Here is a 14,378-nt window from a genome sequence, read left to right as displayed (position 1 = left end):
ATCACGATTTCCACGAAATTTACAGCATATTTTCTGATTTGATTGTCCATTTAGGAAATGGAAATAGTGTACTCGGTGTCTAAGGGCAAAAATGATGCGAGAGATTGGTTTTCGGATGAGAAAACGGCCCTTTCCATTTCTTGCAGAAATGTTGTGGCTTTCTCCACATCACAAGAGCTTGTGAAAAACAATGAAAGTGATATAAAGGAGAAAATTGACAGGTGATTTTGCTTGATTTTTCCACAGTGGTCTTTTGAAAATTGAGATGTGTTTTGCTGACTCCATAACGACCCTCGAGGTAAGACCTGTAGTGCTAATGTCGGCCGCCCAAGATGAATAAGCAGACCAAGACCTCCTCGGCTCGGCGTTGCATGCAGTGTTCTCCTGCGGAAACGCTGCCAGAAATCTATTAATGATTTTTTGGTAATTTTCTATTTTCAGCAATATCAAAGAAAGCCAGAAGTTGTCATACTATCTCTATGTTTGTGATTTGGATAAACCATGGGACATACATATGGTGACAAGTCAAGATGAAAGAATCCAAAGTGTTGAATGGGATATCACAGGAGGAAGACTCCTCATGGTTGGAGGCTTTGGGGTTTGTCAGATTTGGGCAATGAAGGTGAGTTCCTTTTAAAAGACAAATTTTGGTTGTGAAAAACAAACGGCTCTTGTGCAGTTCTCAAATAGTAGTAGGATCAAAGATCAAAAAAAGGATTAGCACGTTTGAGAACCTGAAAATCCTAAATATTTTCCAATCATTTCGATCTCCGCTTACCTATTTCAGGACCATCTGATCAACTGTTGGACGTTAGAGACAACAGCAGATATGAAAGGAGAGGACATCCTAACTGCTACTTGGCTGCACCCAGGAATAAATGTAAGTGCCGTCCTCCCTATAGACTAAGTGTTTACAAGAACTGACTGGAGGTTGTTGGACATCATTTTGTATTGTTTTAAATAGAGTAAAGGAAATGAGATCAGTTTTTCCTCATTTCAGTACAGTTTCTATGCTGACAAGAAAGATGCTGTCTATTACAACGACAAGTATGTCCGGAGCAAACTCGCTCCCTCCATCAGCCAGTTTGGTGGTGTTGCACATGATGGATGGATTGTTGTGACTGCTACAGGATTGGTGAGTTATATTATTCCACCTGCAGTATCAGTTACCAAGTGAAAACTGATTTTCTGGAGTAAGTGCAGTCTATGAACTAGTAGAGCCATCTATACTGTGCATTATTGACTAATCAAACTGGGCATGAATAGAGGAAACATAGCTGTCTTGAGATCCTGGCATTATCCGCTGCCCTTTTAGAATAAATATTGGCCTGTTTCATTGCACTTTTCATAAAAACTGAAGTAAAATGTGATTGTTGCAGGTGTCTGTGTCGGTGTTGAAAAGTGACAAGACTGTCACAACCTGTACGAAAAGTCTCGGGCCGGTCAGAACACGAATCATGCTAGCTGATGTATCATTTATGGAAAGTGGACAAATTCATGTTGCGACAAGTGATGGTAGTATCTCCTCATCCATCCTGTGCTATTACATCAGTTTGAAAATGGAGCACAATTCAGTCATGATGACTTGTCAGCCCTCTTACAGCTTCTTCCCTCGGTGCCATCTAGATCCAACATTCAAGGATTCGCCAAATGTTAAACTGATGCACTTGAAATTCTATTCCCCTGAGGCATCAGACACAATGTTCATCTGCTGTGTCAGCAACCGCGATACAGTGTTAGAACTCTGGAAGTTGCAGGAACAGCAGTTTCAGGTGCACCGCTCATTTGTGAATAACGCCAATAACCTGAACATGGATAATAAGCAGTCGCTGATGAAGTGGGTACCAAAAGCCAAGCAAGGTTACAGCAGCGTTGCAACGGCAGTGGGCATGCCACGGTTCCCAGTCATGCAGTCCATTCCTGATCCAACTCTCAGTATATTACAGTACGTGGTCATTGCATTTAAAGACAGGAGCGTTCACTTGTTGAACAAGCAGAACTTTCATTTCATGGCCCACTTGACGTTAGATAGTGGCATAGCTAATCAAGAAATCGACAACAAAAAACGCAAGATTGACACCTGCCCTGTTGCCATTCAGCAGTCTTACAGTGGATGCTGCATGGTGGCTGTTGATGCACAAGGAGTATTGTATGTTTTGCGACCATTGAACCTGCGGGACCAATCGCAGCTGCTTCCACCAGTTTACATTGTATCACTGTTGGAGTATGCCATGGTGACAGGATTTGATTGGTGGGACATCATGTTGCTTGTTAAATCAGGTAGGTCTGGTCTGCTGGTTAGCTTTGAACATCTGGTGTCAACCGCTACAGTACGATGGACCACTCGTCATGACAAATCCTACAGTCTCCTACAAGTCATTAGTCACTCATCTTCACTATACGTCCATTATTATGACCATCCATTCTTTAGTAGCAATTGCAGATGGCAGCATTGTATGGTAGACTTTTTGTGAGTCGGTTGTGGTAGCAAAATATCCCTCCAGCATCTTGGTCTCAAACTGTTGAGTTGTTTATTTCATTCCAGGAACAGTTGAGAATGTCCTCGTGCGTTTTCACGATAACTTCTACAGACAGCTGCACTCTGTCCAGGAGTATCTGTACACGAGGTTCATGGGTGTGCGAGCATCACTCTTCCGATGCAACTTAGGCAGCCAGACCAAAGTTGCTGACTGTTTGTCAAAGTTGCTCCTCAACTCAGTTGCAACAGCTTTCAAGTCTATATTTAGACCAAAGTCTTTGGCCACTCAGGACAAGGTATTAAACTTTAGTGAATATCATTTGACGGTCATGAGAATATTTGCCTGACTATATTTAGAGTCAAGAGTAGCCTGCGTAGTTCTGGACGAATCAATTTCTACATTTTGTGTTTTATTGATTAGCTATGCCTCTGTCGCTGCAATCACCAGTGGCACCCAGCCTCTCCTTCAGGTACCGAGGATGTTGTTTCACATTTCATATTGGTAAATTGGGCTACTTTCCCTCCAGCCTCTTTGCTACCGTTTTGACATGTATCTCGTCCTGTTCCAGAGCCCTGCAGAAAAGTTGTCCATCACATGCAGTAAATACACAGAAACAGAACTAGATAAGATATTACTGAACCTGGAGACTAAGGAATTCATTGTGGAGCCAGGTGAGTGAACCCCCGAAGATGATCACACCTGAAAGATGAACACCAAAGGGTCCTTGTTAGACATATCTGGTTACTGCATTCAAAAACAATGGGATAAGCTATCATTCTTCATCCCTGTTCCACCCACTATGCTAACAAGAAAATCTCTTGCTATATTATATGAAGAGTTAATCGCAAAATGAGATATATGTGCCAAATCCAACAGCTTCCAGCTGTGCTCTTGTTCTTAAGATTTTGTTCCTCTATTTTCAGGTACTTTACAGTCCTTACAGCAACTCATCCAGTGGGTTGCAGACTTCACCCTCTTCCTTCTCTCATCTGTTCCGATGTATGCTACCTCATCCTCATTCCCAGGAGCAAACATCATCCACGATACATCAGCGCTGATGACGTTACGGGAGCTGCTCGTCATTATCCGTGTTTGGGGGCTAATCAACCAGAGTTGCTCACCTGTCTTCATGACCACAACTAATATTGACATTATGGCATTATTGTTCAAACTCCTGACGAAGGTCTGGTTGTCTACCAAAGATGGCAATGTTGAATTTGATGAAAACCTGATTGATGAATGCTGTGTGTTACAGAGTCATCTTTTCATTCCAAACATGGAGCAGATTATGCTGCAAGATGGTCGCCATTTTCTGTTGTTGCAGAGTCAGCATGTTGTCAGGTTTGAGTATGGTGTCACCCCCGATCATTTGTCCAAGCCGGTTGCATATACAATGCAGTTTGATGGACAGAGTCACTCTCTTCAGAAGCGTGATTGTGTTCACCAGTTGAACCTGGGTAATGTTCCAGCAGAGAAGGTCAAAGAGTGCACAAGATGTGGAAATGTTTCTTTGTTGAAAACTACCATCAAATCTGTAGCCATGAAAGCTTGGGACCAACGTTGGTCCAGAATGTGTATGTGTGGTGGGCAGTGGAAACTTGCCAAGTACAAAAATAAGGCCTAGGCATTTGAGAGCAGGCGAGGTCAACCATAACTACATTTATCTAAGTTTGTAATACAACAGATTGTATAACACAGATGGTAAGCCAGAATACTCCACTTGACTGCTTGTTGAGAGCTAAATCAGTAAAATAATGATCCTGAATGAACTTTTGTAGAATGTGCTATATTTCGATAAGATTCTTGTATAAATTTCATACAATAAAAAACACCTCAGTAATTGACCTTTGTTTTGTAAGCATCACTTCTAAGCTAAGTAAGTGACAAGTGAAACGTTTTGGAGTTCAGGATGACACCAAATAGGCGATCACACATAGTCAATGTCACAACCAATAAGACCATGCAGGACCATGCACACCTAGTAGAATGAACACAGGTGATGGCACAACCAAGAAAAAACGCTGCACACACTCGGCAAGAGCATGCGGTCTGTGTCACAACCAGCTAGAGCCATGTGAGACCGCATACTCCCAACCAATGGATCTTGGTGTCACAACCTAAAGACCCTTACGAGACGATACACCAGCATGAGGATGTGGTATTATGTCGCATCCAGAAAGCCCATGAATGTGAGACATCCAATGGATCTTTGTTGGTGCTAAAAGTTGTTGACCAATACAAGATGATACACCAACTCGAACCAGCTGGAGGATGTGGTATGACGTTACAACCAGACAGCCCATGGGAGACACTGCATACACCCAACTGGTGGATCTGTGTTGCTGTATCAACCCATGACATAAGACAGGCCAGGCCAGCTAAAGAATTTGGTAGATGTCTCAGCAAGAAAGCCCAAGTTAGACACTGCATACACCCAAACAATGCGGGATTGGTGTTGCTGTCTCCACCGACGTGAGACGATGTACCCATCAAGGCCAGCCGGAGGACGTGGTCAGGTGTCACAACCAGGAACCCCATGAATGGTGGACACTGAATATGCCCGACTGATGGATCTTAGTTGGTCTCACCTACCATAGACCCTTACAAGGTGACACGCACAGGTCAACCGGAGGACGTGGTCAGGTGTCACAACCAGGAACCCCATGAATGGTGGACACTGAATATGCCCGACTGATGGATCTTAGTTGGTCTCACCACCCTTAGGCCCGCCTTAGGCCCTTGTATTTGTATTGCCATGATTCATGGCGAGAGAGTAGGCCTAATAGTGTTGTACGAAAATTTATCAAAGTCTATCAAAAAGATCCACTTCCACACCAAATGCACCAAGGAACGATCGTTAGTCAGTCAAACTTTATCATATTTGTGGGCGGCCGCGCTATCTATCACACGTGGTAGCTTTGGTCTGCATTGTAGTTCTACCCGTTGCCGCTACAGTGATGGCGCTGCTGGTCGCCTTACGCAAACATTATTAGTTCTACCCGTTGCCGCTACGGTGATTTGGTGGCGCTGCTGGTCGCCTTACGCATACATTATCGGCTAGTTTCCCGCTCGCTTCGTTGCCATGGAGTCTCCGGTCACGGGTTCCTCGAATCGTTCGCTGATTGGCTAGTCTCAGTACTGGCGGGCTGCCATTCTCGCACATGTTACTGTGGGCTGGGTCGGCCCCAAGATGGACAAACGATCGGCAATGGCTAAAGCTGACTCAATATGGCTAAAAGTGATAGCCACTTGGCTAAAAAGTGGCTAGGAGGAAACAATTCACAGAGCCAACGTTGTGATGTCAACTCTGGGGGCCAGTGTACACAAGTCCTTGTGAGGCAGTTATTTAAAATCAAGTACATGTACAGACACATCAAGATCACGAAATATTGAATAATACAAGTCATAATTCTATAAAATTTAGAAATATTTTATTCGTTTTTATAAAATGCTTTTGTTCTCTTTGATAAAATTACAAAATCTTTACACAAACAATTCTACATTCTTTACAGCTAAAATGTACACCATTTACAAGACACTGATCTAATCTATATACAATTATTCTCATCTATTTCGGGATCTGATCATGACCTTTTAAGATTTGACTTTGACCCTGCATTCTAGTAGCAATTCTAATAATTTACAATGTACAATTTTTATTGCATAGAGTTGCACAATGATATGTGACAGTATTATACAAAAACGTACCATTAAATACTGCTTTGAGGACTTTGGCGCCATGATTGACATAAGTTGGAAAATTACAAGATTTTGTATCCGGAAATGCATGCGCACACCAGGTTTCGAAAGAGTTTACACTCCTGCCCATGCCACTCATGGTGTCGATTCAAAGTCCAAAAAAGAGCACAGGTACTATAGATTCATGCACTTGATTGGGAACAACGTTTACATGACGTAGTGTTGGCCGTCGTCACGTCACCATGCATTTTACATTACTGTAACGTGACGAGACGCGACGTTTTCGTAAACGTTGGTCCCAATCAAGTGCATGGATCTATAGTGGTAGTTCCACAAACTAACTAAGAGTTACAATATAATTATTATACCAATGCCCTACTTGTTTAAACTTCACATGATATGACCAAGCTACGAACAGATTTAATGAAGTCACCAGCTGACTATTCTAGTAAGTCATGGTGAGATGGATATTCCAATATAAAATTCATCAAATCAATACAAATATCTCACAGAGATAATATTAGATATCTTTTGACTTGGAGTCTGTCAACGATGAAAATAATGTTTCTCATGGAATCTTGTAACTTTGAATCTAAGACATATAAATAAGAAGTGGAATAAATTATTCAATTAACACATTACGCACAAGATTGCACTAAGAAACAACAGAAGTCTGCTCGGCATGAAGCGGATCAATGTGATTTTAAAGCCAAAGAAAGCAGACAACATTTAAATTATAGAATTTCATGCACTTACTTGGTAATCATAAAGAAAATGAAACTCTTTATACATGTAGCAATTGACAAACATTTTGAGGTCATCTGCTATAAAGAGACAACCAGAAAAACAACGACGTACATCATCTACTCGGAAACAGTGCTTAGACATGTTTTGTGCACAATAAATATTTTTTATAATTTTTGTTTTTCTGAATTTTTTTCTTGTTTTCTTCAGGGATGCTTCACACAGAAATGATGTCCTACAAATGGACTGAACTTAGCAAGATACATTCATAACTAGCAAAATCAACGAACAAGAAAGCTTGGGCCTTCCTGCATGCATTCTAATTTGCACTGATGCCACTTAATACATTCACTCTAACAAGGAAGTATTATGCTCTAAAGTTAAGAATAACTGAATTCAAAATCATCATAATATTGAGACAAATATTCTTCACTTCAGAACTTGAATGAACAACAATTTTACTAACAAGACAAGATCGGTAGATTGCAATTCTTCGATGAGTGATACGAACGTATCAAACATTATCACAGTTAAGCTGAAAAATGCATTTTACCTTTTTTATTACATTTAGAGGTTAAGATATGGTGCCCACTGCATTGCATTGGTAAAAGAAAACAAAATGTTGCAAGAGGTGGTGGTTTGAACTTGGGAATTTTTCCCCTGTGGGTTATTACGGCTGTTGGCATTGTCATTGTGTTATCAGCTATTAATTGTACAGGACAACTTGACTTCAGTACATCAGCCATACTCCAGTTAAAACTTTTCTAAGTTGAGTTAAATACATGTATCTGGCTAAAAAATTTAATAACGCCCACCTTTTTGAATAGCAGATCTTTCCATAACCAGCATTAATTTTAAAACCATCATATTCATTTTACACTAACATAATATGGTGGTTTTTCAAAGCACCAAAACATAAGCATATGACACGGCAGTGAACAATCCCTGATTTAAAGCAATATGTAACAGCCGAATAAGCCAGTTTTAAGTCTAGACTAAAATATCATGACAAAGATTAGCAAAGGTTTCAAGGGTTATCTTACATGTGTGATAAAAACATGAACTCTACTAATCTCAATGAACTTCAAACTGTAAGACAAAGAAAGTACCTGTGGATTGCAGACATGTCAATGAATTGATTTCAATTCTAAGATCAGTTATAAAATCACCTTACCTGAAATCAATTCCATCAACACACTAAACCCAACAGCTCATTTTCTTCCTAAATAGCATGGAGTTAAATTATTATGATATCAAGAATCGACCATTCAAACCAGCTCATCTAACAAGCATCTACAACATTTACTAATAACTTAGAATAAGATAATACTGAGAACGCATACATTTACACATAACATAAGCCTGGATACAAATGCAAATAAGAAAAGTGTTGATCAAGTATGTCCGATATAGTAATGTTGTCATTTCTAAGAAGTGAATTTATATAAATTACAAGTTATAGCTCTCACTTTAATAGTTCGTCTGAAATTTCTAGTGCAGACTAGTGAGTGATAATTCCAAAAAGATGTTGCACTACACCAGAATATTTTGTCAAAAATCCACTTTATACCACTTAAAATCTCAAATATAATATTATCACAATTCACAATCAGACATCATAAGACAAGACTTTTCACATACAAAATCTTTAACATTTAACATTCTAGATATTAAAACATTGTGTCGAGTTAAAGTTCCAAACACACACGGTGACACACAAAATTAGCTACAACCTTGCAAAATTGCTGAGGAAGTATTTGACAACACACTTCCAATGACACAGTACGTACAGCTCCATATGAGAGAATTCATATCAATTATGGACGGTAAAATATTTGATTGAATTAAACCTTTGGAGCAACAAGGGTGACTTTGTCTTTTGTAACTGGAAATTTGTTCTTTTTGAAGAACACTGACGTTGGAGAATTTGTCATGCGACGGTCACTCTTCATTTCACACCTCACACCACCACTATGGCAATTGGAATGTCCTAATTTCTTAGCTCAGTACCATCCAAATGGTCATAACACACATCCTCAAGGTGACATATCATAGCAGATCAGAATGGAATGTTCTCTTGTTTATATTCAGGCAGTGTCGTTGTGGCCTCACTGTCTTCATCTGATTCAGCATTGGCAGAACTTGACTCGAATCCAGAATCAGCAGACTCACTGTAATAAACAAGTGAAGGGTGAGAAAATAATTTCAAAACATTTAGTTTTTGATGAGGAATCTTAATATTTGCCTGTCATGCCTGTATCGACAATAACTAAGATATTTTCCATTTTCATAATGTTATTCATAGTGAATTCTACTTCCAACTCCTACTCTTTCTCACAATTACAATGGGGAAATCACTTTAGAACAGCAAGACATTTTTCTGTCAAGTTTAATTCAATATTCAGCACTTACCTTGGATGAGCTTTCTGATCCGCATCTTCATAAATTGTTGGCAGATCTGTTACATTATAATAGGAAGGCTTAAGTTGGCTCATCGTTCGTCGGGATATGGCCCAAACCATACGCTGCTTCGGAACTTTTAACTTCTGGCCGTAGTAGAGCACGAGGAATTCTATCACCATACCTCGGCATTCTAGAAATTCAGCATCAGAAACCTACAAAGGACATAATCACTAACTTTTAAAACTATATAATGGTATCTCTAGGCTGAGCTAGTTGATGATTGAGGGCATAGTCAATGTATGTTAAAATCAGCAAATGTATGGTCCCGAGAGTGTACACTGGTGAGACATGCAGCATGAGTGACAACAATGGCACAAGTCACCTCTTCATGCCCCTAAGCCATTCCCAACACAATACACTTGGTTTATCAAGTTATTTTACTGAATGAAAGCCTCATTATTAGCTTATGGTTTGTGCCATTGTTGAGTAAATCAGCTTTCTGACAATCATACATAATATCAAGAATTCATAAAGACCAGTGTTTATTTATTCTTGGCATTAACTATTATATGGATAACAAAGAAGGTTCACCTGCCAATGGTAAAACTAGGGACAGACATGTAGAGCAAGTGCAAATATTGTGATCTGGTTGAAAGATTTTGTGGGTTCTTGGCAGATGGTGTTGACAAGCCAGTTGAACTGTGATGAGAAGTTTTAAGTTGCCACCTGCATCTTTTATAGGCACTTTATGAGGACAAAGAGAGGTGTGCTACGGTGAGGACCAACCATTCACCATGGTTTTGGAACATTTACCTTGCAATAGGCTTGCATATCCACCACGGCTGTCAACATGTCCACAAGCCCCTTCATCTTCAGTTCTTGCAAACCGCAGCTGAGCAAGGCAAGCGCTACCGTTGGTGCCTGGAAGCGATGAAAACCAAAATGGCACATGCACACCTCTAACTTGGCTGTCGTCGCCTCAAGGAGTGGAGTGGAAGAAAGCTGAGGGAACTTCTCAACAAAGATGGCGTAGAAGTTATCGAGGAATGTCAGTGGTGTCACGATGTTGAGATCCCAGTCCAACTTATCCAAGATGATGCTTTCCATCCGCAGTAAATCTGCAGCCGTCCCACCGCATTGGCTGAGATGGACAAGTTCAGCTCCATATGGGATATCCTGATCTTCCTCTATGGTTTTGACAGCAATGAAGTAGCAAGCCATTGTGATGCATGCCAAATATTTCGACCTCACCTGCAACATTAATAGATTCATAACGTTAAGGGCCGGTGCCTATTTACTAGGTTTTGCCTTGACAGGCTGTCAACTTGATTTTAAAAACGCAGAACATTGCAAAAATCATACCTCAAGTTCCAGTGCTCAGGAATTCAAACAATGTTCAATAAATATTTCATAGTCCAAAGTCTGTTTGCAATATGAAACATAAAATCCAGGGTAACAAGGCCAATGGTGACTCACAATAAAGCCACAGAGTTTATCAATCACAACACATGTCAACGCCAATGTTGATATTATTGATTGCTCAGAGTCACACAGTGTGGTTACAAAATTGGAACAGCTCATGGAATATGCTGCTGTTTGCAGGATGACCTGTCTTGGTAAATCATGCCTAAAAATTTTAATTTTTCTGTACTCCAGTGGTACTCATCAATCATTGTGGAGAAAATTATTCCAACTGTCCCACATATTACCTGTCCCACATTTTATAATTATGACCCATTTTATGCACAAATAGAGGTGCTTATTCATCATGATATTGATTTTTAGATTAACAGGCCTAGGAAATCCTGTATGATTCAGCTGACATAATGGGATACTCCGCAGGTAGAAAACGGCAATATCACTTGGATTGATGCACCAGAAATTGGTAATATGCCTATCAAAATGTTAATGATTCCTGATCAGATGACCAACTGAACCGTGTATGAACTCAAAAAGTGAGCAACTGAAGTCGAAAATTTCTGCTGCATCTCTTTCATCAACAAGCTGTGAAACACCTGTTGAATTGCAATGATTACTGCGGTTGATGTCAGGATGTGTTCTAAAACAGGGTGTGCTGAAAGTGATTCCACTGTACCAGACAGTGAGACAGTTAGTTCTCAAATTTTCAACACATAAAGCTGTACAATTGTACTATCGTACCTACCTTTACTTTGCAAAGGAATCGATCGAGCAGATTTGCAGTTAGGGCAAGTGTTTCAGGACTGAAGCCATAGAAGAGGTGTAGGCATCTCAGGTTGGTGATGGCGTCATCTCTTTGCTGACACGTAACTTTGTTCTCATTCTGCAAGCAGAAGAAATACATGACATCAGGTGGTTGATATGCCCCTACTCCTTGAATTATAATTCATTCGTCATGAAAATTTGGTTACATCATGCACTGCCTTGTAGTTGTAGTATTTACTTAGTAGTAATGTCATGGTGACCCAGAAACATTCAAAATACTGGTTTGGTAGCAGAGTGACAGTGATACTGATAGATAGACAATACAAATTGAATGAACCCTGGATGAACATTCCACTACAAGAGCTCTCAGAACCAAACCATTTATCGTTCAAACTTCAGTGCCGAATAAAGAACATTTGATTTTTCCCTTACTTACCGCTTCCTCATAGCGCAGGCTGTTTGTGGTGGCGATTGGTCGATATCCTTCAGCTCTGCTCAATGCTCGATCCAGCATCTCCAGATACTTCAAACCGGAACTCACAATTTGGGTGGACTGAAGAGTGAAGTGAAGAAGAGGTGGAAAAAGCCATAGATGGAGAAGAATTATGAAGAATGTTGCGTAAGTTATTTCATTTCATCCAAACTAACAAGTAACATAATAACGCCTAATTAAAGATAGGGCCTAGATGCCATATTTTATGGCATCATCCTGTCATGACGAGGCAACATCTATTTTCACTTTCGCAAAGCCTTATGGAGTATGGACTCCTATTATAACACTATAGGATGTAGGTTGAGCTCCCATCTTATTTTGGGTCTCACTTTTCACTAAGATCTGAATGATGATGTCGATTGAATTTATTCAAAAAATCTTAGGCCTAATTGATAATTCAAAATCCATCATTAAAAAAACCCCCAAAGAGCCACCTTGAACTCTGAGGCAATACAAGTCACAAGAAAATCCCAGGACTGCTGATGCAATTTAGGCCAACAATTACAGTTTACACAATGCAATGACCCACTCATGACATTGATCATGAGTGGAATTTGGAGCGATTATCATTATGTCGTCTTATGAATAATGAAACAAAGGCAGCCAAACTCTGAGTCTGATGCCGGGTTTCCCACCAAAAATTACCAACAAGAAACTCCATATTTTTAAAAGAAGTGCAATATGAACATTTGGTCTTTGTTTTACTACCCTACAGCATTGAATTCTAATCGAAAATGAGTGTGCAAAAATGTAAACAAAAGTAGGTCATAACTGTCAGTTCGTTTTGGCTCGGTTTTAAGGACGACGCCCCATAAACTTTATCGGTCGAATTCTTTGAAAAAATAAAATTTTTCCCATGTCCTTTCTAGGTAAACGTTAGTTGAAATATCATAGATCAATAATGAATTATGAAATCATGAGAAATTATTCAAATTCGAGGTAAACTTACCGAAGTTGGAGCGGAGCTCAACAGGTTCAAACTTTTGTTTACATCGCGAACACAGCTGACTCTCCCGACCAAATTCGAGTTGAACCCGTCCTCAAAACTTTCCATTTTCTCCACAATCTCAGCAGCTACGGGCCCCATTCCAACCCTCCGCCTTCTTAGAAGCTTTTTAAATCGAATAAACGTAAAATCTATAGCAACATTTTCGCTTTTGATGTGTCTCCGTGAAATATTTTGGTTGATCTGCCAGTCGTCTGCCAATGTATAGTAAACAAAGCTTCGTTCGTTTCCTTCAAGGCGCAAGTGCCCGTTTTGAAACACAGTTTCTGATTGGCCAGCGGTGAATACTTGACTTGCCAAACTCAGAAATGCAGCGCCACTCGCGGACAAAGATAGAACAACTCGACATTTTTTTCACCGGTTTTCGCTGCGCATGCGTACCAGCCGTCATCTTTAGTTGATTTCCGCTTTTCGTGGTCATGTTTATAAATCTTCTGTGGTACGTCTGTTTCTTAACACGTAATAGTTATCAGATTGCTAAATTATCTTAAATCATGAGCCTTAAAGAACTTTTTGAACTCTCAAAAACTTACACAAAACAAGTTCAGATTGCCGCCATTATTAGTTTCCGGATGGCTGGTACGCATGCGCAGCGAAAACCGGTGAAAAAAATGTCGAGTTGTTCTATCTTTGTCCGCGAGTGCGCTGCATTTCTGAGTATTGCGGTTGTTTCGCTCCCTGACAGTCGTTTCGCTCCAAATCAAAGTCGTTTCGCTCCCTTGAACTTCCGATGATAATCTTCAATGCAATTCAATTTATTGCACAACTATCAAAGGATACAGACAGTATTACAGTCCGTAGTACACATATGACCAATACAATACACACAAAGACATTTTTAAAAAAATTACATGTATATGGCGGCTAAAAGTATTATAAAACCAGAATGAATTGTTAAAACATTGCTCCTGAAGAGTAGTTTGCCTTTCTTCAATTTCAAAGACCTTTACAGATAATGATAGCAGTGTCTAAAATAATCTTGTTGTCAGCGTTTTCATGACATTAGACATGTCAGAATTTGACACAATACGGGGCCGTGCTAATACTGCATGTGAGACAATATCCAGAAAAAGATCGGGTTCCTATTTCAAAATCGACCAAAATTCTGTCAGTTGATATCATTTAAAATCAGTATGTGCAGACTCCCCCTTTAACAGAAGTTACTTGCGGTGGCGCCCTATGAGTTCAAAATATCGTTTTGATTCACCTTTAACAGTGAAATCCGGTGGCGCCCTCTAAGATTGAAATATCGACAGATTTCCCTTTAACACTAGAAAGTGACGGAGGCACCCTCTAGGATTCAAATGTCACCATATCTCCCTTTATATCGACAGATATTCCCATTTGGCAGAGTCAGTACCACATTCGG

At 40.0% G+C, this 14,378-nt stretch overlaps 2 protein-coding genes across 2 annotated transcripts; one reads left to right on the top strand and one right to left on the bottom strand.

The window, feature by feature from the left end:
• Positions 1-57: 57 nt before the first annotated feature.
• Positions 58-4,324, top strand: LOC135493235 (mediator of RNA polymerase II transcription subunit 16-like). Its single transcript, XM_064780362.1, has 8 exons — positions 58-221; positions 442-622; positions 788-880; positions 1,001-1,135; positions 1,380-2,280; positions 2,546-2,775; positions 3,049-3,151; positions 3,404-4,324. The coding sequence occupies exons 1-8, from the start codon at positions 58-60 to the stop codon at positions 4,102-4,104; spliced, it is 2,508 nt and encodes an 835-aa protein (XP_064636432.1). The 3' UTR covers positions 4,105-4,324.
• Positions 4,325-5,889: 1,565 nt separating this feature from the next.
• On the bottom strand, positions 5,890-13,244 carry LOC135493532 (cyclin-G1-like). The gene is made up of 6 exons (XM_064780930.1): positions 12,953-13,244; positions 11,947-12,063; positions 11,491-11,628; positions 10,140-10,577; positions 9,336-9,538; positions 5,890-9,094 (listed from the first exon to the last, which is right to left on the bottom strand). Exons 1-6 carry the CDS (start codon positions 13,088-13,090, stop codon positions 8,983-8,985), a joined length of 1,146 nt encoding a protein of 381 aa, XP_064637000.1. The 5' UTR covers positions 13,091-13,244; the 3' UTR covers positions 5,890-8,982.
• Positions 13,245-14,378: the final 1,134 nt, after the last annotated feature.

The sequence above is a fragment of the Lineus longissimus genome, chromosome 9, assembly GCF_910592395.1.
Source record: "Lineus longissimus chromosome 9, tnLinLong1.2, whole genome shotgun sequence".
Lineage (NCBI taxonomy): Eukaryota > Metazoa > Nemertea > Pilidiophora > Heteronemertea > Lineidae > Lineus > Lineus longissimus.
This window is presented reverse-complemented; position numbering and strand designations above follow the sequence as displayed.